The following is a 23,506-nucleotide window of genomic DNA, read 5'->3' as shown; positions in this document are numbered from 1 at the left end:
GTATCCAATTAAAGAGGAAAAGTAATAAGATGATTTTTTTTTAATATTCATTTTTGTTTGAGTTGATTTTATTTTATTTTTTGTTGCTATGGAAATCTGCTAGAATCTTGAAATTGAGTGTTCTGTGGTAAGGTGAGAGTCTCACTAAAGTGGATTTATCTTGTATTAGAAGAAGTTCTATCTTACATTTTCATCAGGAATTTGGTCCCCCAGAGTGGACACCAAGATCATTATAATCAGATGTAATATAGCAATCCTGGAAAGATAGTGTGATGTAGACCATAAAAACTGCCCATGAAACAAAGAAAGATAGCTTCTGGTCCTGCTTCTGGCACATAATTGATGTGTGACACTGGGCAAAGCATTTAATCTTTTTATAAAAACAAAACAAAACAAAACAAACTCTCTTAAGACTATGAACTTCAAAGAAGTTGTTGACCTTCCCTGGTTGAGAGAGTTCTGTCATTTGAGAGTAGATTATATTAATCAAATCACAAGTCTAGTTTCCATCCCTTTGGATAGTCTTTCATCACTTTTAGGGAAAGTATGGCTTTCTATTTTATTTTATGTTATGTCATTGTTATCAATATCACTTGTTATGTTTGCATTTGGTTTTCATTTTGTTTATTTCAGTAAAGCATGCTAATGACTCAAGTTCACACAGACAGAATATTACCAAGGGTAAGTTGGACATATATATGTAGTTAGCTATCATTTAATTTTGCCACCACTGTTCTTTGTTATATTCGGAATTATCATTGATAGTTCATTAAATCTATTATTTTGTGAGCTTCATAAAATTATTTCTTATTCAAAAGGAAAAATTCCCCAAATGATATTATTTGTTCATCAATTTTTTTCCAAATGAAATATAAAGTATATATTCTAATAATTTTCCAAGTAAGGACTTTAAAAAAGAAGGACTATATTATATTGTTAACTGGCTATCTAGAGAAAGGAATTAGATAGATAGATAAATATAGAGACACATTTAGATGGAGATATTTATATCTATTATATTTATTTATAAATATTCATGTCTATATATATCTTTATTTATATATGACAAATTCTTGTTCATTGGACAAAAGTAAGTCTATGAATTGTTTTATCCAACTTTGAAAATAAGCATTAATTTTCTTGCCAGGACATTAAAATAAAATTAGGACTTATAAGAATCAGCACAATTATAGATACATATATTATAATCATATATTATAGATTTATTATATGTATATCTAAATCCGAGTGGGACAATGCAAAGTTTGCAGTCCAAACCACATTTTGCAACCTAATGGAATTTATAATTCTTTGAATGTTATTATTATGTTGTGAGACATCAAAATGTAGATGAAGGGGAATTATGTGTAACAAAATTATTTCTCTAGTCAATGAGTATTAAGTACTTATGTACATGCACTGTACAAAGTGCTACAAATTCAAATACAAGGAGAAAAAAATTGTTCGTGAACTCAAAGAACAAATATTCTAAAAGGAAAAACAAAACAAAAACAAAACTGAGAAGTAGGGAATCTGGGGAGGTACCTGGCAAAGGGGTTATCATGGAAAAAAACTCCCGTGAGTGAGGCCGAGAAATTAAGACATAAGTGTCTTGGGTGCCCTCCCTAAAGTGGAGATTGTGAGAGGAACTAGTCAAGCAAGAGAGGTATGCTGGAATAGAGTGAACCTTGAAGAGGCATTTTAGAGAAAGTTTGGAATCAAGAAGGAAGTCTGGAGATGGAGTGTACTTTAAGAGAAAAGGGAAGAAACCGAAAAAACATGTTCAGATCAAAATTACAGAGAAATTATATTTGATTAAAAAAACGGTAAAGTGATGTTTGATAGATACTATTTTCTCCCAGCTTTGTGACATTTGCATGAATGTATATATATATATATATATATATATATATATATATATATATATATATATATTTAATTATCAGGGTTACAACTTAAAATTCTTATTTATTTGTATAATCAGAACTGATGAAAATTGGTCTCTGTTAGTGAATATACCTTAAGTTTAAAAAGAAGCATTTCTCTCCCCCCAAAAGGGAAATTCTAGTTCCCTGTATATTTATCTGTGTAAATATTTACGTGTATTGTATACACTGCATTCAGCCATGTATGTGTATATGTCCTTATCTATGTTGTCCTTGTATTTATTGAAAGACAGCGAGAAAGAGCACATGCAAAGTATAGCTGACTGATTTCAATGTATGTGTGTGTGTGTATGTATGTATGTATGATTTTGGTGAAATATGGAGTAAACAATGATGCCATTAACTGGCCTAGTTGCTTCTAGATAGTAATGAGTATACAAAATACTTCAACCTTGGAAGATGTTTAATTATGCTAACAGAATAACAACCTCTTTGGTTGTTGTCCTCAATTATTGGATATGACCTATGTTACATGTGCTGAAAATAAGTGTTCATCGGAAAATAGATATATTTGTCACTGTAATTTATTAAGGGAAGATTTTGAATGCTCCAGAAATATTGCTGTTGAAAAAGACTCAAGCTCTTTTTTTCCATCTGCATAGCAAATTCAATCAAGCAAAGACAACCCAGAATGCTTTTGCCTCCCGAAACTTCTGGCAGTCATTCTTCAGTCACCATCATCAAAGGGGGGACACTGCTATTGGAATGCTTTGCTGAAGGCCTGTGAGTAATTGGAGATGTTTCGTAAACTTGTCAAGTCAGTCTCTGTAAAAGGGAATACATGAAATCAAAATGTGTCCGGAGAGAGCATTTAAAATTCAATTGCATTTTATATGTGTTTGTATTAATGTGTCTTTAAAGTTGAAGTTTATGTTTATGTGTGTGTGTGTGTGTGTGTGTGTGTGTTTGTACATATCCTACTTTGAACTCAAACCAAGGTTAATACTGGATGTAGGGCAGGGGATAGATGTGGTTTTGCTAGACCAAGGGTTCTTAAAATGAATTTATTTTTGTGTGTGTGTGTGTTTTGTATTTTGATTGGACTTTATTTTACTTTGTAATCCTATGATTTTTATTGTCTTCTTAAAAAAAAAAAAAAAACAGCAACATTATTCTGACAAAGGATACAAAGCTTCCACATACACAGGGAAATGATGAAACCTTTTCAAGGAGATAGATTTTCAGATAGGATAAGAGTTACCATGTGCCTGATGGAAGAAGGGACAAATAACACACCTAAATTTTTGATGTTATAAGGAATATGGAGAGTTCTACACATTAGGAAGAATATTTGATAGTTGGGTAAGGGATAGATTGGAGATATACAGAGGAAGGGAAACAAATTACAAATTGCTCCTACATTTCAAGCAAGAAGTGGTGATTATCTAAACTGAGAATTAATTATTTAAGTTGGAACAAGTAGGTGGCACAATGGGTAGAGTGCCAGACCTGGATTCAGTAAGATATGAATTCAAATTTAAACTCAGACACTTACTAGTTATGTGACACTGAGTAACTCACTTACCCCTATCTGCCCCAGCTTTTTAACTATAAATTGAGCTGGAGAAGGAAGATGACAAAACACTCCAGTATCTTTGTCAGGAAAACTCCAAGTGGGGTTATGAAGTTCCAGGCATGAGTAATAAGTAATAACTGTGAATAGAGGGAAAGGGAGAATTTTGAAAACATATTTTGTAGGTGGATCAATGGGACTTGAGAACTTATTAGATATATTAGATATGATGGAGAGGGAAATATTAGGGTTGATTTTGAGATTTCAAATCTAAGTTGTATGTAATAATGGGAAAGTTCACAGGCATACATATAACATCAATGATACAAATATAAAAGGGTTGCAGTCATTCACAAATATAAAATACTTTATTGCTGCATGGCAAAGAATTAGAAAGGGACAACTCCACCATAGTTGGAAGCTCGAAATTGCAATATGATATAATATAGTCATAGAAAACATTTATAGAGGAAGCAGTTATAGAATATTAGAATAAGAGAGAGAATATTTTATGTGTATTTGATTGTAATCAAACCCAGTCTGAAATAATATAGTTACTTATGGAAGCCATATTTTTCAAAGTGTATTAATAAACCAAAAGAACTCTGGCTCATGTAACCAGAATGATGAGAGAGCATACCCATCAGGAGAAGGATCTGATGCTTTTGGTCAGGCAAAAATAAGACTTAGGAATGGCAGGACAACAGCTTTTAAATATTTTAAAGTTTATCAAATGGAAGAGTGACTGATATTCATTCTTACTTGATTCTAAAGGATCAATGTATTTCTACTGAGACAAATTAAGATGGTGCTGCAAAACTTTCCCAATATCCTGAAACTTTCTCTGTGTAGAATGGAATGCCTTGGGACATAATGAATCCTCTCTTATAGAGGATTCTAGCAAAGATTGAATAACCACTGGTGGGGATGTTGTCCAGGGTATTCCTATTGAGATGTCATTTGGAGTAGATGATCCCTGAGGTGTGTAAGAAAAAAAACAATTGTGCCCTTGCTGTCAGGGTTAGGTTGTGGAATTGAAGGTGTGTGTGTGTGTGTGTGTGTGTGTGTTTGGAAAAAGTTAGCTTATTCACTTAAAAATTGAATTCATCATCTTGTGGAGAGCTACAATTCTATAATCTATTAAGTCAGTTGTAAATGTACAAAACAATTATATGCCTGTGGATGAAAAGATGCATAACCAATTTGGGAAAGAAAAAAAAAAAGAAATATGACATAATAAAGAAAAGAAAAGAGGATGAAATAAGTGAAAGAGCACAACAAGGAGCTGCATTAAACCTGGAAACCCAAGATTCATGTTCTTGAAAGAACAATTTCAGCTACAAAGGCAAAGTCACTCTTGGAAGCCAGCTGTGCCCCCATTATCCATTTAATATATAACAGGCCATCAAAACAGTAATAGTCATAACAATATGATACACAAAATCCACTAAACCTAGTAATGCTTTTGGCTCATAGATATGTTCCCAGGTAAGCTGCATTTTCAGTGAAATAATACTCCTCCATGGACATTTTCTATTTTTAAGTTAACACTGTTGATATTGGTGTATGCTAGGTTAAGGAATTACTGAAGGATTTATACATGTACAAGGAAGAAAGGGGAAACAGTTGTAAGAAAATGTATGGTAAAATGTGTGTGTGTGTGTGTGTATGTGTGTGTGTGTGTGTGTGTGTGTGTGTGTGTGTATACCTGAAGCACAGAACAGACTGTAATTTGGCATATTGCCACAGTAACAGAAGGAATGAAAAGTAAGCAGTTGAGAGATTTGGGGTATACATCCTGTTAGGTGATATGTTCAGGAAAGCAGCAGTTAATGTTATCCCCCAGCAGCCTATTGGGAATTTCATTAGCCTACTATTGCTTGCAGAACATTTTCAGTCCCATAATCCTGGATAAATTGAAGATAGTTGTCATGAGGTAAGGCAATGTTAGGTTGTTAGAGCATGGTATGTTAGCACCAGCAGGCAGTGCAGATGCTTTTATGCACAATGTAGGAGAACATCATCTGGGACATTTTCATGAACCCTGGGAGATCTGAGGTAAGCAGAAGCTGCTAATTTTGTTTACTTTTGAACTATTTAAGAGATAACTGGAGAATAATAGAACTATCTGAGGCATAATTGATAGATGCCCAGCCTCAAATTTAGAATTACCTGTATTCAAATTCTGCCTTTGACACATTCTGGAATTGAAGATGATCTGATCCCTCAGTTCTCCCCCACTTGTAAAACTGTTTGATATAAGTTATTAAGTTTGGTTTAAGGGAAGACCCAGCAGATTTTGTAAGGCTTAATGTATGAATGATACTTGGTGTTTGGTTCACATTCTTCTCCCATTGTAATTGCAACATTTGTTAGGGTTTTTATTACTCTTGACAAGAAAATTCTGAAAGCTGATCTTGCTAAATGTACTTCATCAAAATGATCTTATCCTGGAGAAATAACTGTAAAACACAGCTTAGGCACTAGTCTTACTAAAAGACAAGGTAAATGGCTAAATTTATAGAACAAAATTTTGCCTATTAGTCAAGACACCCAAGTATAATCTGAGTCCCCTTCTCATAATTCAGGATAAATTTTCTATAAAAGATTATTTTACTAAATGATTACTTATAGGCAGTTTGAGAAACTTATTTTGTTATTACTAGATTTTTGAGAAAAATTGAAATATTATTTTGTAGTTAATTCAATAATATCACTGAAACCACAGATGTAGATGTTGTTAAAAAGTAATATATAAAATAGACTTCTAGGATCTTGTATTTGTTATTTTTTTGGGAAAAGAGAGTTGGAAAACAAAATTTAATAATATGTACATTGACTACAATGACCCTGAGGTCACTGAATCTCACTTATTTGATACTTCTAAGCATATAAGGCTTCTGGGAAGGAGAATACAAAAAATTAGGAGAATAATGCTACAACATTCTTGATCCTGGAGATTTTATGGAAAGTACATCAGCAAAATTGCAGAAATTCAAAATATCTTGGCACTCTTTTGCCATTGTATTTCTGAATTGTTCTGTGAGGAATCAGAGTGGGTATAGAATCATAGAGGCTTTCCCAGTAGGTGTAATTGTTGGAAATATGATGGAACATTTTCCTTGCATTTATTTGTCAATTTATTTTTGTAATTTTCTAGGCCAACTCCACAGATTACTTGGATGAAGGTGGGTGAAGATTTGCCCAAGGGAAGAGAAGAAAGAGAAAATTTTGGAAAGACATTGAAGATTGAACAGGTCACTCACATGGATAAAGGACATTACCGGTGCATGGCCAAGAATTACAAAGGGACTGCCATGCATGAATTCCGAGTAACTGTGGAAGGTGCTATATTCATTTTAAATAATTTCTTATCTTTGTATATTGTGTGTATGTGCAAATGGCATGTGCACAATCTTCCAAAGGTAATTTGAGCTTTAAGGAGTCAAATATTCCCTGAGATTTTTCCAACACAATGCACACCAATATCAATGTTACAACAATATGCATATAATTATATACACCTATACACACCTGTCACATACCAAACACACACATATGTATATGCATGTCTGTGCACAAATGTAATTATATATGCATGGTATAGTAAATGAAATACAAAAAAAAAATGAAACAGAACCATCAAATTACTAGATTCATCCCACATCTCTACTTCTAAAAGTTAAACATTCCAATTCCTCCAAAAAAGTTTGTATTTAAAAGATATTCAACTTCTCTCCATCACAGCTTTTAGAATTTGGGCTAGGATAGGACTGCGGTGACATCATTCCATGGAGTGCTTTTTGTCATTTTCATAGTGAGAACGAATCTTCACTGAACAGACTCAAAGATTGTTCCAGTTCTTGTAATCTTCACAAAAGACCTGATGAGCTTTGTTCTAGTGTCAGTTGTGAGCACTAACTCATTGTTTCCTTTGAGTATGTCATTTAAGTAGATCTCCTATTAGGGTTTTGAACTTCAGAGTCCCTGCAGCTCCTTTCAGGACTAAACTTTAAGAATAAGTCATGTGTTTCAATGTCCTAATACACTTAATTTCATGGTATTTACATATAGATATATAGATATAAATAAATCTATATATCTATATGCAAAGTCAGAGCAAGAGTGAGAGTGAGAGGGAGAGAGCTGAGAAATAATTGTATTCATTTTAGGAAACTGTTGCTGGGGGTCTCATTTGGAGCCAATCTAATTTAACCATTTGGATTGGTCCAAAATTTTGAGTTTATTAAGGTAAAAAGCAAATTGTATTTATAATTTAAAATGCAAATGGCACCTTAACTTTCTAGAATGGGTAGTTCCAAGAAAAATGCTATTTTGATGTCACAATCTAATGTTTATCCTTATATAAAGTGCTATAGACAGGGTAAAAACCAGACCCAGGAACATCGGTTTCTTTGATACAACACAATGACGCACATAAGAGTAAACGCACTCAACACCCAAACTATTATCTGCTCATAGCCACTTATTCCTGTGTTAATTCATACTCACCTTCAGAAAGAAATCCAGAAGGAGAAGGTTTGGAAGTCTTTGCATTAGTATTCCCCCCCCCCACCCCTCCTAGGATTCTCTAATGGACAATAATATTGCCAGACTGTAATACTCTGTACAAAATGAATATTTTCTCTTGCTTATATATTCGTGCACACATAAATTTCAGACATAGATAATTGTTCACTGCTATGATCCTCCAAGTTGCTGACTATTAGAAATCCTTCCAGATGGTCTGGAACTGTGCTACAGTAGCTGAATATTTTAACAATCTGGCCACAGTTTTCTTGACTGTAAAATTTAAGCTTTCAAAGGAATTGCAGGAGTTATTAAAAAGAAAAAAAGAAAGAAGGAAAATATGTTGAATGCAAAATTAATTAAAGAATTCAAAATGTTGACCTTAGGATTCTATTTTCCCATAGGTTCCTAGAACAAATTATCTTCACTATTGATAAAACAACTATTATGTCTATTGAGATGTAAATAGTGTTTTTATGAGAATCATTAAATCCTTCTTCCCAAAGAATTACTACTATAAGTGTCCCTTGGTTCTATGTATCAGGAGTTCTGCTTCACAAATCCAAGTGAAAGCCAGACAGAATCTAAAAAAACCTTTTTTTTCCCCCCACTAAAGTCTGAAATCAATAAATGCTACCATTAATCATGGGGTGGGGGGAAAAGCAGAGGAATGCACTCACTTTTGATTGATGTCTTCTGTCTTTCTGATCCTATTCTTTCCTTGTCCATCCTCCTCCCCCCCAGGGAAAAGATAAAGATAAACTATGCAGTAAAATGTCAATTGGACTTGACCACAAAGCCCATTTCTTTATCATTCCTTGTGACTTTATTAAGGCACTTGTAGTATCAGAGCATCTTGTACCATTATCCCTTTTTCTTTTGGATAAAAAATTCAAATCCAATTCTCTGATCAATATTTTAAAGATACACAAAAATATAAAATGTTTGCCATTATATTGTAAGTTGTGAATAAGTAAGTATGTAAGTAAGTAAGTTGTAAAGAAAATGTCAGAATATTTTCATTAAAAACTGGAAAATATGTTCAGGTATTCTATGGAAGGGATGGGGTGGGATAACAAATATTTATTATTCCTATTGACATGATACTTAGAGAAATTAATTATAATTTGAAAAGAAGTATCTCACCTGAAAGCAATGAGAACTGAGTTTCTGAGAACATATGGTTTGAATTTTATCTAAAGCAATATTGTGGGTTTGGAACATGATTAGAAATTTCCCCATGATAAGAAAGTGGGCAAAAGTGGTACAGTAATCATGAGGAAAAAGTTCATGATGCCAAAAGAAAAGGATGAAATGAGCCTGGAATTAGTACATAATTATACTTCTCAGACCACTGGGAAAATATGAAATTATTCTAATGTTTCCAACTCTCCCACTCCACTCCATCCATGCTTCTCCAAAAATTACCCACCATGAAGTCAAATTCTTTTCATCAAACATGACAAATGACTTTTTTTCTTTTTTTTTTTTTTTTTAAGGTAGTCTGTCACTCATTATTAAATTTATTTCCTCATCTGAAAAAATAGAGTTGGATGTTCATAAAGTTCTATAATTTTGAGCCTCTATGACCCTATGCATTAAAATAAAACACACATGCATACTCATTAATGTTACCTTTTATGTATGCTTTTTAATATCTTGCTGAAAGGTGTTTATTCTAAACATTAAGATGCAGATGTAAAAGCAATTATGAATCTTGGGAAAGGGTCAGGGTAGGGGACAGGCAGACAGAATATCATTTTCTGTACTGTCTTGTACTCTAGTAAACTTTTCAGTACAAATGGTAGTGAATTTATTTAACTTATATGATTCTTAGCATCGTCGTTTGCCACACTTTTTTCCTAGCCAATTAATGATTTCCTATGGTCAGCTTCTCAGTTATAGAAGCAAAAATATTTAGAAATTATGTACTTCTTTAATCACAATTATGAGGGAATCTGGTATAGATACTCAATCAGTAAATATTTATTAAGGATTTACTATGTATCAGCTATAGTGGTAAATAAATAAATAAAATAAAAATAAATAAATAAAAAGCTAGTATTAAAAAAAAAAAGATAGTAAGGAACTAGATTATGAATAATTTTGAATGGCAAACAGAACATTTTGCATTTGTTGTTGGAGGCAATAGGGAGCCACTAGAGTTTATTGAGTAGGGCATGGTATGATTAAATAAGGAAAAAACACAGCATGAAGACAATGAGGGTTTTCCTTTACATAGTACAGAATAGAATGTTTTTCACTTTCTCTAGGTCTTATAGAGCAGCTTTTGCCCTCCCTCCTTCCTTCTTTACTACTCCTATTCATCTTCTGTTTACTTTTTCTCCTATTATTACCATAACTACCAGTACCACCATCACCACCAACGTTTGCAAAATTCTTTATATATGTTAACTTACTTGATCCATACAACAATCATGTATGACTGAGGCATAATAGTTAAGTGACTTGCCTTGAGTCATAGAGCTAGCATATATCTGAAACCTTGATTTCCTCTTTTTCTATGATACAAAGTAGTTGCCACCCAGATGAATTCCCTATTTCTTAATCTTCCCTCAGTCATCTATTCTTTCTTATTCTCTCCTTGTCTCTGATATGGCATTTTGGTATATTTCTTAAATGAAATTTCCTTAATGAATAGAAGTGAAAATTGTATGTTTTATACAATTTACTAAATTATTTGTTTGAAATAGCAGTATGTCTTTTGCAGAACAACACTGGTGTTTTGAATAAAGAGAAGGCTCTTGAGTAGGAAGAACTGTGTTCAAGTTTCACCTTGAATACATATTGTCTATGTGATTCTGAACAAATCACTTAACAAAGGTTTTAGGCAAATTTCTAAAACTGAATATTTTATAGAAGGTGCCAGTCTTCATTAATAAAGAATACCCTTATATGACAGTTCTCTATGCCAATGCCATCACTGTTTTATTCCCTATCCTTACACAAAAGGTGGGTAAATTGTGTTTTTCTGTTTTGACCTGGATCAGAATGAAACAATGCTTTGTTCTTTCACCGACAACATTACTGTCATGTTGTGTCACTTTGAATTCAGCATTGTATCAAGAATTAAGACAAAATGAAGATACAAAGTGTTATATACAGATGTATATATGCACACAGATATTATTGCATGTAATACTTATATTTATATTCATACACACTCATATGTTTGTATGTATCTGTATGCATATATATGTGTGTATGTATGTGTGTGTGTGTGTATGTGTGCGTGTGTCTACAATGCAGCGTAGCAGAGGTGACAACCATGGATGAAGAGAAAATTGAAATACGGTTCACTCTACACACGTAAATGTTACAAATGGAGAATAATAGGATTAAAAAAAAAACAATTAGAGAAAAAAATTTTTCAGTAGTGTTATGCTAATTTCACAATCACTTGCTGTATACCCTGCAGTGAGATAAATAGGAATAAGTTAGCTGTGTGACCTCCCTGGAGAGGACACTTGACCTCTCAGTTATCTTATCTGCAAAATGAGGTAGTGGATCTTTGACTTAGAATATCTCTTCTACCTCTAGTCAGGCAAATGAGCCTATAAATCATATGTTTGTGACATATCTTTGCCTTTTGGGTGAACTGCACAAATGCTTGCCTGTAAATCTGAAAATCTGAACTCCTGTATCAGCTCTGCCCTATCTGCCCTATGTGTAAAGTATATAGCAAAGTTGTTTTTTTTTTTTTTTTTTTTTTTTTTTCTCTCTGTTTCCTCATGTATAAAATGAAAGACTTTAGTCCCTGTGAGCTTTACAATTTTAGTTCTAAAAATCTGATGATTGTGCTCTTCTGGAGCAGATAGTGATAGACAATTGGAAATACCAGATGAAAGGGAGTAGGAATAGGAATGACCCCATCTTGATGAATGTATCAAAATACGTGTTGACTTGTACTTTGGTTACCCATTCCCTACCCTGTATTGTAATAAGAAGACCAATTTAGCGTGCCAAATCCTGGAAGCATTAGGTTGTAGTGAGTACTACATTCTGAATAGTAAAAGTTTTATACATTGCTTGAATTAATAATTTATCTACATTTAATGGAATTCATTATTTGGAAAAGACTGAAATCAAGTAAAAAAACATTTTTCATTCAACTCAATGGGAGACTACTAAGAGTGTTGCTGAATGTAAAATGCCTTTGGGAGCTCAGGAGATTTCAAGTTGGCCATTTTATAATTTACCAATGTGCAGCTTCTGAAAGCACATTTACAAAGGCATTCATAGCTTTTTTTCACTGGAAGGTGAACAATTAAATATCATACCCACACCCTGGGAGGTAATTACGAAATGAATTTTCTTGCTCAGACTTGAATTTGTCAGAGTAATTTGTACATTCTTAAATTATGTGACATTCCTGTCACTTTTTCTTGTGAAAATAATTTTGTTTTCAATTTTTCTTTAGAATACATTCCTAGTCTCTTATGGAATAAAAGCTCAGTTTCTTGGGAAATAGTCATATTGGAAAATGTTTGGGTTGAGGGGAAGAAGTATTCAGAAATTAAGCAATTTTCAAATAAAACCAAATCATCCACACTTCAATCTTTCATTTTTGTATTGCTAACACAGTGCTATATTTAAGCAAAATAAGATGTCATTAAAAATGAAAGAAAAGAAATATTTCATTTTTGATTCATGTCAAGATCTAAAAGCATTATATTGCCTAATTTTAGAGTTAAGGAAAGCAGTCGACCTTGGGATTTTCTTGGTATAGAGAACTCCTAGCTAAGTATATTCTTACCAATGAAGCCTGGCATCTTCTGTGAACAAACAAATAACATATAAACAAAAATCTCTCCCCAAATCAAGAAAACAAGGACAAAAACAAACAAAAACAACCCAATTGTCTGGGGAGGGGGCATTAGTAAATTGTATAAGGTTTACAAGAATGTCTTTTCAGTCTTACTGTATACTATTACTGTATTTTTAAGTAATTAAAAGACATTTCTGAAAGCACACATCTTGAAACATATATGCTCTTGGGCAGATTCTAGTACCATCCAGTAGCACTAAATCAACATACCATCTATAGGTATTTCTGTTTCTCTGCTGATGAAGAAAGGCATTCCTGCAACTAGCAAAAATGACCATATTTATGTATTTTAGTAAGTTATTTTTATTCTACTTTATAATCACAAAAAAAGGATAAAATATTTTCTTAGTAAGTCATAGTTATCTTACCACTCCTACAAAGTGAATTTAAAAATTTTTGTCAGGAAATACTTGATAAAGTCTGCCATCTGCTGGATGTTCATGAGATTTCCAACCTTGATACAATAATGACATTTTAAATTTGTTTTCTTTGTGTTTATTTTATTATCAGAACCTCCTCGCTGGACAAAAAAACCTGAAAGTGCTGTGTACAGCATTGGGAGCAATGGAATCCTGCTATGTGAAGCTGAGGGAGAACCCACCCCTGAAATAGAGTGGAAAATCAATGGTTTACCTGTTAATAGTGAGTGCTATTACATTTTCTTGTCTATTGTCAATGCTTGGAGCTCATAGCTTAGTGAAATGAATGGAACTTAGTGATTGTGTTTAGCCTGATGAATAAATTTGATTTCAAGATTAGGTCTGATAGTGGATCTGGAGTTTCCTATTCTAGACTGAAGTCATTGTTTTTCTGTAATATAGACTCCAGCCTCCGACTTTGCTATTGCTCTAGATAATACCATTTCCCCTGTTCAGAAATGCTGTATTTGCTTTGAGTTTCATTCCTTTCACCTCCTGAATCTTATGAGTAGCAATATCCTATTGATTATATCTCTGTGCCTTTTTTTCTATTTCTACAACCAGTGGCCCAATCCAGGCCTTCCTTATCACCAGCCTGGACTATTGAAGTTGTCTCCTTACCACTCTTTTTATTCCTAGTCACTTTCCTTTGAAACCTAGCCTTTAAATCACTAGATAAATAACATACCTTGTACAATAACTTCTCTCATCCATATATTTTTAATGGCCTCTTCTTGTTTATCAAGTAAAATATACAAACTTTTTAGGTTAACATTTAAGACCTTTCACAGCCCTCCACTGTCACTTGGCTAACCTTTTCTTATATCTTTTCTTTTCATCTATGACATAAGATAAAGAATTGCAACAGGTCTCTTTGGCACAAATTGATTTAAAAAACCAAAAATTAACACTATGTTTTATTGTCTTTTTATTTATTTTGTTAATTATTTCCCAATTATATTTTAAACTATTTGTTGGTCCTGGGGTTGTGAGTTTGAACTCCCCACTTTCTGATCTATGTATCAGCTAAGTTTGATTGCTTCTAATTCTTTGTAAATATCCCAAGCCTTATTTTTTTATCTTTATTTATTTATTATTATTATTCATTATTATTATAAGAATGGAGAACCTATGCTGATGAAATAATGGGTCTTTCAAAGTATATTGAATATAATTCTCTAAATGAGGATGGACATTTGTAATTTAAGCAGTCTGTCAATTGGAATTTATTAAGCACTAAGTGTACACTAAGTGTATTAAGCACTAAGAATACATGAAGGGAAAAGACAAATCCTGTTCTCAAAGAGTTCACATTCAAAAGGACATACCATACAAACAGCTATGTACAAACAGTATATACTAGGTAAGCTGGAGGTTGTGTCAAAGGGAAAACACAAGATTTGTTCTCTCTCTACAGGTGTTGAGTAAGGAAAGAAAATATTGACTTAATTTATCTTTTTTTTTTTTAATTTGTACATCATCTTTAAATCTTATTGTAAATACTGCCTTTTATATGAAATTTGATTCCTCCCTGGTGATGATAAAGGTTGCCAAAAATTATATAGTCACTTCCTTTACTACTGTTCTACTGTTCTTTCAAGGAATCATATATTTTATATTGTTTAATGAAAATTCCTTTAGAGCTGGGATTATTTCATTTTTGGCTTTTTATTTCAAGTATTTAGCATGAAGTAATTGTAGCTGCTTGATAAATGCTTCCTCATGGCAATATTGATTGATTAATTGATTCTGGTTGTCTTTTTCTGACTGTTATTCTTCTATTAGATTGAAAGATCCATTAAGGGCAGAAAGCTTATCTAAACTTTGTAATTCCCCCCATGCCTGCTATAATACTTAGCAAATACTAACTGTTCAATATGGAATAAATGAATTCATCCATGGTTTCACAATTTAAAAAATAGTTATAACAACATCAAAGATAATGAATTTGAAAGCTGGAAGGAAACTTAGAAATTCTGTGAAGAAAGAATCTGAGACTTTTAAAGGTTAAATGAGTTTCGCAAAGCCATAGGAATATTAAATACCATGGCTGAGATTCAATCCCATTTTTTCCGACTTCTTATATTATCCTCAGTAAAACTACTTATGAAAAATAGAGGAGGAATCTTGAGACACTGTAATATGGTGTACAAGGCAAGACTGGATGACCCGGATTCAGATCAGGCCTGTGATTCTGAATATCTGTGTGACTAGGCAAGTCACTGTCCCTGATCTTCAGATTATTAAATAAAAGTGAAATGGTTGGGCTCAGTATTATTGAAGATATTTTTAAACTTTAAATCTAGAATCCTATGATAATCACTAAGCCTTTTTGAAGTTAATAGAAAAAACTCTAACATTTATACTTTCAACAGATCTGTTTCAATGGAAATAAATTTATTTTGCTCATCTTTTGAGCATAGGAAAACCATACTTAATTTGAGGGCAACTCTATACATGGAATTTTTAAACTAATAGAATAATAGCCTTAAGTTATAAGACATTTTGTGTGTACATACCCATGTGTCTATGCATGTGTGTATGTGTATATATAAACATGTGTATATGTGTATGGACACATAGACAAATCTAAACATATATATACACATATGTGTATATGTGAAAGTATTTACTAATCTTGAGAAAAATTCAAATTGATTCTATTTTATTCAAAAGGATTCTGTGGAGCATAGCAGTCTGCTATGTATGGAATAATACATAAAATGAGACTCAAGGTATTTGACTTACTGATGCTTCAAATGTATTAAAAGAGTATATATTAAAGCAAAGAATTCTCAAATTTCAAATCAAGCTGAAAGTTCACTATACACAATAATAGCAAATAAAAAGAGGTAGAATTTTAGCTGGGACTCAAAAGATTGGTAGCCTTTGGACAGGTTTGGAGAAGGACGTGGCATCATTTGAGGTAAGGGGAGCAGTACGATCAAACAGATAAAAAAACAAGAGTCCTGTGTTCTTGGAGAAGAGCAATGAGATTTGTTCATTCATTTCAATCTAATAAGCATTTATTAAGCATTTTCAAATTTACAAATCTCCAGTTTGCAATGGAGATGCAAAGAAAGGCAAAAACGAAAATTCTCCTCAAGGAGCATTCATTTATTTATTTTCTGTTGCCTAGTTTATGGATTCTTTTGACTATATATTGTAAAGGAGATAAATATTACTCATATATATATATATATATTCCCTGCATGAAGAGGCTTAAAAATCCAGTAGGTGAAAATAAGACATACGCAGACAATTGTAATGCAAATTATAAGATGCTCCTTTGGTGACCTCCTTAGCTCCCATTGTGTTAATTATCATCCATATTTATACAGATGACACGCAGATCTATGTAACCAGCCCCATTCTCTCTCTACTGACCTTCAGGATTATATTACCAACTGCTTCCTGAACATTTTTCTGAAGACATCAATATTCAACAGAATAAAACAAAACCTTTTGTCTTTCCCTTCAAACTAAGTCTCTCTCTCTCTCTCTCTCTCTCTCTCTCTCTCTCTCTCTCTCTCTCTCTCTCTCTCTCTCTCTTTCTCTATGTGTGTGTGTGTGTGTGTGTGTGTGTGTGTGTGTGTGTGTGTGTGTAAATGTTCCTATTTCCTCAGACACAGCCATTATTCCATTTAGTCAGTCAACCAAAAGTTATGAAATACTATGTGATAGGCACTTTACTAAATTCTGTACATATATAAGAAAAGTGAGATAATATACAGTAACTAAACATATCTATAGATAAATCTATATCTGTATTATATATGTATAGATGCACATATATCAATATACACATGTGCACACATGTATGTGTGTACATGTATACACAGGAACTAAGAAGGAATGAAGAAAAGCATAGAAATTATATTTGATTTTGGAGGATATAAGGAGATATTAGATCTCATTAAACAAAGAACTGATATGGTCAGATCTGTGCTTTAAGAAAATCACTTTAGCAGCTGAATGGAAGATAGATTGGAAGAGGCAGAGACTTGGATATAGAAACTAGTGAGAGGACTATTTCAATTATCCGGGCAAGAAATGATAAAGAACTGAACCAGGATTGTTGTTTATGTTGTTTTAGATGCCTGTGGGCCACCCAATTCAATTTATCTAAAATTCAGGAGGAAATAGTTGCCTATAATTATAAAGAGATAGGAAAGCAGGATATATAGACCTAAGAATTATCTGTATAGAAATGATAACAGATAACTAAGAACCAATGAGATCACTTAGGAATATGGTATAAAACTAAAAGAGAAGATATCCCTGAAAAGAGCTTAATTAGAGGATGTTACCTGGATGAAATATCATAAAAGAGAAAGATAACAATTAGACAAATGAGAGGGAGAAAAACAGGTAATAGATAAGAGGGAAAGAACCAAGTAATAGCAGTTACACACACACACACACACACACACACACACACACACACAAATGAATAAAACAACTCGATGTATAAGTCTCCAGATTGAGAAGATTTTCAATACAATAAGAGAGGTCAAAGATGTTCTGCATTGAGAAGGGGTCATTGAATTTCACAGTGAAGGGATAAATGAAAACTCTAGAAGGGACAGTTTTAGTTGAATTATAGACAGAAGCTGGATGGCGGAGTTAAGAAGAGTGAAAAGAAAAAAGCATACAGTTTACACTTTGTTGACATTCTCAAAAAGCCAAATCACAAAAAGGAGATAATGGCTAAAGTGATGGATGAATCAAGTGAATTTTTGAGGATAAGAGGGACATGGGAAGACTTGAAGGCAGCAGAAATGGAGGCAAAAGATATGGAATTTTCCCTCATGGAAATATGAGGGCTATGAGAGTGGAGATTAGCAGATGCTTAATAAATATTTGTTGATTGATTATTTCATTGAATGATGAAGTGCTAAGAGAACAAATGAGGGGTACATGTCTTCTAGCTGGACATCCAGGGATGTTAAGTAACTTTAAGGATAGGGTGGGATAAGGATCCAGCATACAAGAATGTAAGTATTTATGCATATGTATGTATTATGTATAAATGTATTTATATGTACACAAACCTTAAGGTACCAATTACTATGTATCAATAATTGTGTTATTTGCTATTGTATTATGTTGCTAGAAAAACAAATAATGAAACATTCTCTGCCCTCAAAAACTATATCCTACTATATATATGGGCAGTGGATGGAAAATTAGCTGAGATTGTTAAGCATGAGACTAAATGCTAAGTATTAAGAGATTAGAGCAAATACAACCAATAAATACAGAACTTTTTTGAAACTTCTTGTTGTAGAAGGGATTGGTGATGTTTGCTTGCTTTATATTTTAAGAGTGGCCAGAGCCCAACAAAGGGACAATTGGTCAAGAAGGTCCTACCTAAGAAAAGAAAATGGGGAATATATTAGAAGTTACAAAAGGGAAAATTAAAATGAGAAACATTGAGGATTCTCTTACATGTGCTTTTAAAAAATACCATAGGATAGCATTAATAAATGACTTTTTAATATAAGATACATCTTTATTTATTGAGCTTACCTACTTTAATGTCTTTCAGAAGAGCACTCCCTACCTGGTATTGTATTCTTCCCAGGAGAAATCAGTTTCAACAATATTCAGTTGAATCATACTGGTGTGTACCAGTGTGAAGCCACAAATGTACATGGCAAAATTCTTGCTACTGCCAATATCAATGTTTTAGGTAAGTGTTCATCTAAAACAGATTATAAATTTGCATATGTAAGAGAGATATTGTGGGGAAAAAACCTTTATCAGTAACAAATTCTTATTTGATTAATGAACCTAGTTTGCATTTTAATAGCAGCAACATATAAGGGAAAAAGTATAAAACTCAATGCATAGAACTCAGTTCTCTCATTGTTCTTGGGATATAATATCAAAGAAAAACAATTGCTTCCAAATAGATATTCATTAGATGATAGTTCTCATTTAGCAATTCAAAATATAGGTAAATATCTTGTATTGTATATTTTCTATAATATATTATCTTTATTATGTTATATAAATGTTTTTATTATATTCTTAATGTATATGGAGGTAAAATGAAAGGAGATACAATTTTCAATCATATTTTGACTTATAAGACATTTATTTTATAAATATTTTATTATATTCTTTACAAAGGTATAGATATATATGCAAGAAAAATACAAAAGAAATATGATTTTCAAACATATTTTGATTTAGAAGATAAAACAAATTTGAATTCTGCTTTGATTTATAGATATTTCTCCATTGATGCAAACCCCAGATGATGAAGGGTATGCTGCTGTGGTTGGTTACAGTGCTTACTTATTTTGTGAAGTTTTTGCCTCACCTCCTGCAGTAATTACTTGGTAAGTTTGATTTTTCCTTAAATGGACACTGTTTGGAGATTATATACATTCACTGTACATAATTTTTGGTCAATTGTAATATATATCCCCAATGGCTTTAAGATATTAAGCATAAATATAGAAGAAATGTAATTAACTTTCTTCCCTATCAACCCTCTATTAAAGTTTAATGATACTTTTAAAATGCTTTATGATAAACTTAAGAGTTGTAAAGAAATTAGAAAGAGATCAGTTTTTGATTTGTTGCTAAGCGAGTGAAGCAAGAGTCACAGACCTTTTTTAAGCCCTCTTCCATTATTTCAGCTCTCTTAAATGTGTATAACAGTAACTACAACCATAAAACATAAAGTAATTAGTAATTATGCTACTAATAATAAATAATATTTTATGGTGCTTACTATATGTCAGGCACTGTGATATGAATTTTGCAATTATCTGATTTTCTCCTCACCACCATCTTATGAGATAATTATTTAACAGATAAAGAAACTGAGGCAAACAGAAGTCAAGTGACTTGAGCAGGATCTGATAGTAAAACATTAAAAAAAAATTGTGATACCTAAAAGATATTTCCTCAATACACTACCGCTGAGCTCCATTTTCAATTGAAGAAAGAGAAACTTGCTTCAGTCAGATGAAAGTTGATAGATACTTAGTCTACAGCAAAGATATTTAAAGATGTCTTATAGTAAAAAATGTAATCCTAGAGCATTTTCTCCATTGAATTTACATTTTCTCCCACAAATATATGCACCCTATTTACTCTAATAGAAATCACAGGAAGAATATACACACTAAAAACATATGTGGACAAGACCTTTATGAGGAGAGGAAACTCATATCTCTGAGATTGCAGTGAGATTGAAGTTTTGGTGCTATTGTGATGCCTTCTGGGACTGCTGCACTTTATACCACATGTTCAAATAGAGAAGGAGCTCTAACCTTTCTCATTATGTTCTTCTCTTCTAAGAAATTAATTATTATTATACTTGTTAGAGAAGAAAGATGAGACGTGACTTTTTTTCCACTTGGCATTAATAACAAATCAGAGTCTGGTTACTGACTCCTTATATAATTGTCAATAACATAAGCATTTAAATACAATAGGACAAATAAACTTTTGAAATAATGCCAAATGAATGTGTTTAAGAATTTCAACCTTTGAATTTGAAATTAAATAAAACAACAATAATAATAAAATAATTTTAGAGTCAGGAGGGAACTTAGGCTCTGTCATCCAATGAGGAAACCAAAACCCAGCAAAATTGAGATAATCAGCACAAGTTCAAACTTAAAGGAGAAATGGTAAGATTTGGAATTAACCTTGGCTAACCAAACAGGATTAGCGTTAATAGAATCAAGAACAATGAAATGCATCAGGAATGATGGTACCTTCCACTATAGATCTCTGATTTAGATATTCCCTCTGGGTAAGTCAGAATTTCATTCTTTGTTCTCATATCTGCAGTGCTTAGAAAATAATAGACATGTTATAAATATTTTTTTTTTAATTTTTAAATTAGTTTTTATTGATGTCTTCTACTCCTTACATCTTCATAATCTCTCCCCCAATTTCATTCCCTTTACCTTTCTAGAGAGTTGTCCCCTAAGTAAATAAACATATAATGAATTCTTATTGCTTGACTGATTTGAGTAGTATGATCCTACATACAAAAATCTATTTTCTCTGAAAAGTAGAACAGACAAAAATATTTAAAGTTCCAGGGATAGGAAACTAGATTTGGAGTTGGGAAGACCTGAGTTCAAATCAACCACTTGTTGGCCATGGCCGGATGAACAAGTCACCCAACTTCAGTGCCCCCTTCTTTCTCTTATCTCTAAAATTAGAGGGTTAGACTTTGTGGTCTCTAAGAAGCTCTCTTGTTCTAAATCTATAATCTTATAAAGTAGAATCTTATAAGCCTATTATAGAATCGCAAGAGTAAGGCAATACAGATAACCACAGCTGGGACTATTTCAAGAGGGTTTTGATTTCCTAATGAAGTCTGCTGCCATATGCCACTTTTTAAATAGGGTTATTCAGTGTTTTCTTTGCTCAGCAGCTCCAAACTGGGAAGTCTATCTTAACTATTCACAGACTTATCACATGGAGTCTGTGGTTGTATTTGATTCTCAAGTATATATCTCTTGAGGAAATGTTGTATCTTTACAAGCAATGGGAACCTCAGTTTTTAGATAGAAATGAATTCCCCTAAAATAAAAAGGTCATCCTTATACTATTGTTTCATTGTTTGTTTTTCTCAACAGTAGGACACTTGCAACAGAATATTTGTCTATGGATCTAAAGTATACCAAAGTATTGATGTAAAATTGAGGAAGGTTCAATTTTGGCACTCTGTAAGCATAATTGAACAAAAAATTTGAACATACAGTCAATTAAACAAAAAAGTTTTTATTAAGTTCTTAATATAGGCCAATAATGTAATCGGTGAGACAAATCTTGTTATTTATCCACCATTTATAGAACCTAGAGATTAGAAAATAGAAATTAGCTCAGATAAGTCATTTGTCCTTTCCGGTTCTCAATCTTTTATTTTCAATGAAGTGATTGGGATAGATAATGTTTGAAGAACAACTTTAAAAGGCTATGATTGAATGATTAGAGAGAAATCAATGTTTCAACAAACATTCATTAGCCTGTATTTCATGGAAGATACAGTATTACATGTTACATGTTGAAATTCAAAGAAAGAAGAAACAAAAAAAGATTAGCCCTCCCCTTAATACAGTTAAATTTAAGTGGCTTGACTGGGGGGGAGGGAGAAAGCAAAATTGAGTCTTTAAATTAATTCATAATTTTAACAATCAATAGGCAAAGGCCATCGAAAGTTGAAAGGCTAGAAGGTCCGCATTACACTACACATCAAAATGGAACCTTAGAAATTAAAGAAACAACAAAAGAAGATGCTGGTCCATATACTTGCTGGGTGAAGAGTCCTCGAGGAGAGGTGGCAGTCACTGCCCATTTGGCGATTAGAGGTATTTTGCACTCTTATGCTTTTTCAAGAAACTTCATGTGACTAGTTTTGTTTTGTAATTCCTTTCTTTCTTCCTTTTTTTCTTCCTTTCTTCTTCCCTTTCTTTCTTTCTTTCTTTCTTTCTTTCTTTCTTTCTTTCTTTCTTTCTTTCTTTCTTTCTTTCTTTCTTTCTTTCTTTCTTTTCTTTCTTTTTCTTATTTTTCTAAAGAAAATAGCAGAATTTATATTCCAAGTTCCAAGTTTATTCTCGTTCTAGAAAATGTTATTTACAAAGAGGTCAAATAACTACAAATAATGTTTAATGATAAAGGATAATGTAGAATATGCTAACTATTTGTAAATTTTAAGTTGTTCTCAAGGGATGGCAGAGAATGGGATCTTCATATTCCTCTTTTGATTTTGTTCTTTCTTGGTTATGTTAGTTTAATTTCTTACATTGTAAGTATTTGTTCTTTAATTTGAAAACTTCATGTTGAAAATGGATTTCATTTTACCAAATGGCTGTGTGGCTTATAGAATAAAAGGTTCTGTCTCTCTGTCTCTGTCTCTGTCTCTCTGTCTCTCTGTCTCTCTGTCTCTCTCTCTCTCTCTCTCTCTCTCTCTCTCTCTCTCTCTCTCTCTTTCATACACACACACACACACACACACACACACACACATACACTGTGCCAGGTCACAGAACTAAGTAGGAAACTATTCTTAGTATGTGATGATGATGGTGCTATTTAAGTTAATCAACAGAAAACGAATTGATTAAGGACTCCTTTACAGATCACAAAAGTTCTGGATTTCTTCATACCATCAGCTTTACTGTTGTTTGGATTTAGAAATTAGTCAAAGAACCCTTTTCACATTAACATAAAAGCATTAAAAGAGAGGCCTTTTATAATGGAAGAGAAC

The 23,506-nt window shown here is 32.6% G+C and overlaps 1 protein-coding gene across 20 annotated transcripts in view; it reads left to right on the top strand.

The window, feature by feature from the left end:
* Positions 1-23,506, top strand: part of CHL1 (cell adhesion molecule L1 like) — a 273,073-nt gene that overhangs the window by 198,818 nt on the left and 50,749 nt on the right. For 18 of the 20 annotated variants that reach the window (XM_074284088.1, XM_074284083.1, XM_074284087.1 and 15 more), the window contains 7 exons: positions 634-681; positions 2,549-2,669; positions 6,620-6,804; positions 13,349-13,480; positions 18,809-18,952; positions 19,496-19,607; positions 22,441-22,607. In XM_074284088.1, coding sequence (XP_074140189.1) covers positions 634-681; positions 2,549-2,669; positions 6,620-6,804; positions 13,349-13,480; positions 18,809-18,952; positions 19,496-19,607; positions 22,441-22,607 — 909 coding nt within the window. The remainder of the gene's footprint in view (positions 1-633; positions 682-2,548; positions 2,670-6,619; positions 6,805-13,348; positions 13,481-18,808; positions 18,953-19,495; positions 19,608-22,440; positions 22,608-23,506) is intronic. The other 2 variants (XM_074284085.1, XM_074284084.1) reach the window with 1 other exon arrangement.

This window comes from Sminthopsis crassicaudata, chromosome 1 (assembly GCF_048593235.1).
Source record: "Sminthopsis crassicaudata isolate SCR6 chromosome 1, ASM4859323v1, whole genome shotgun sequence".
Lineage (NCBI taxonomy): Eukaryota > Metazoa > Chordata > Mammalia > Dasyuromorphia > Dasyuridae > Sminthopsis > Sminthopsis crassicaudata.
The sequence above is the reverse complement of the archived record's forward strand: the minus strand, read 5'-3'. Positions and strand labels throughout refer to the sequence as shown.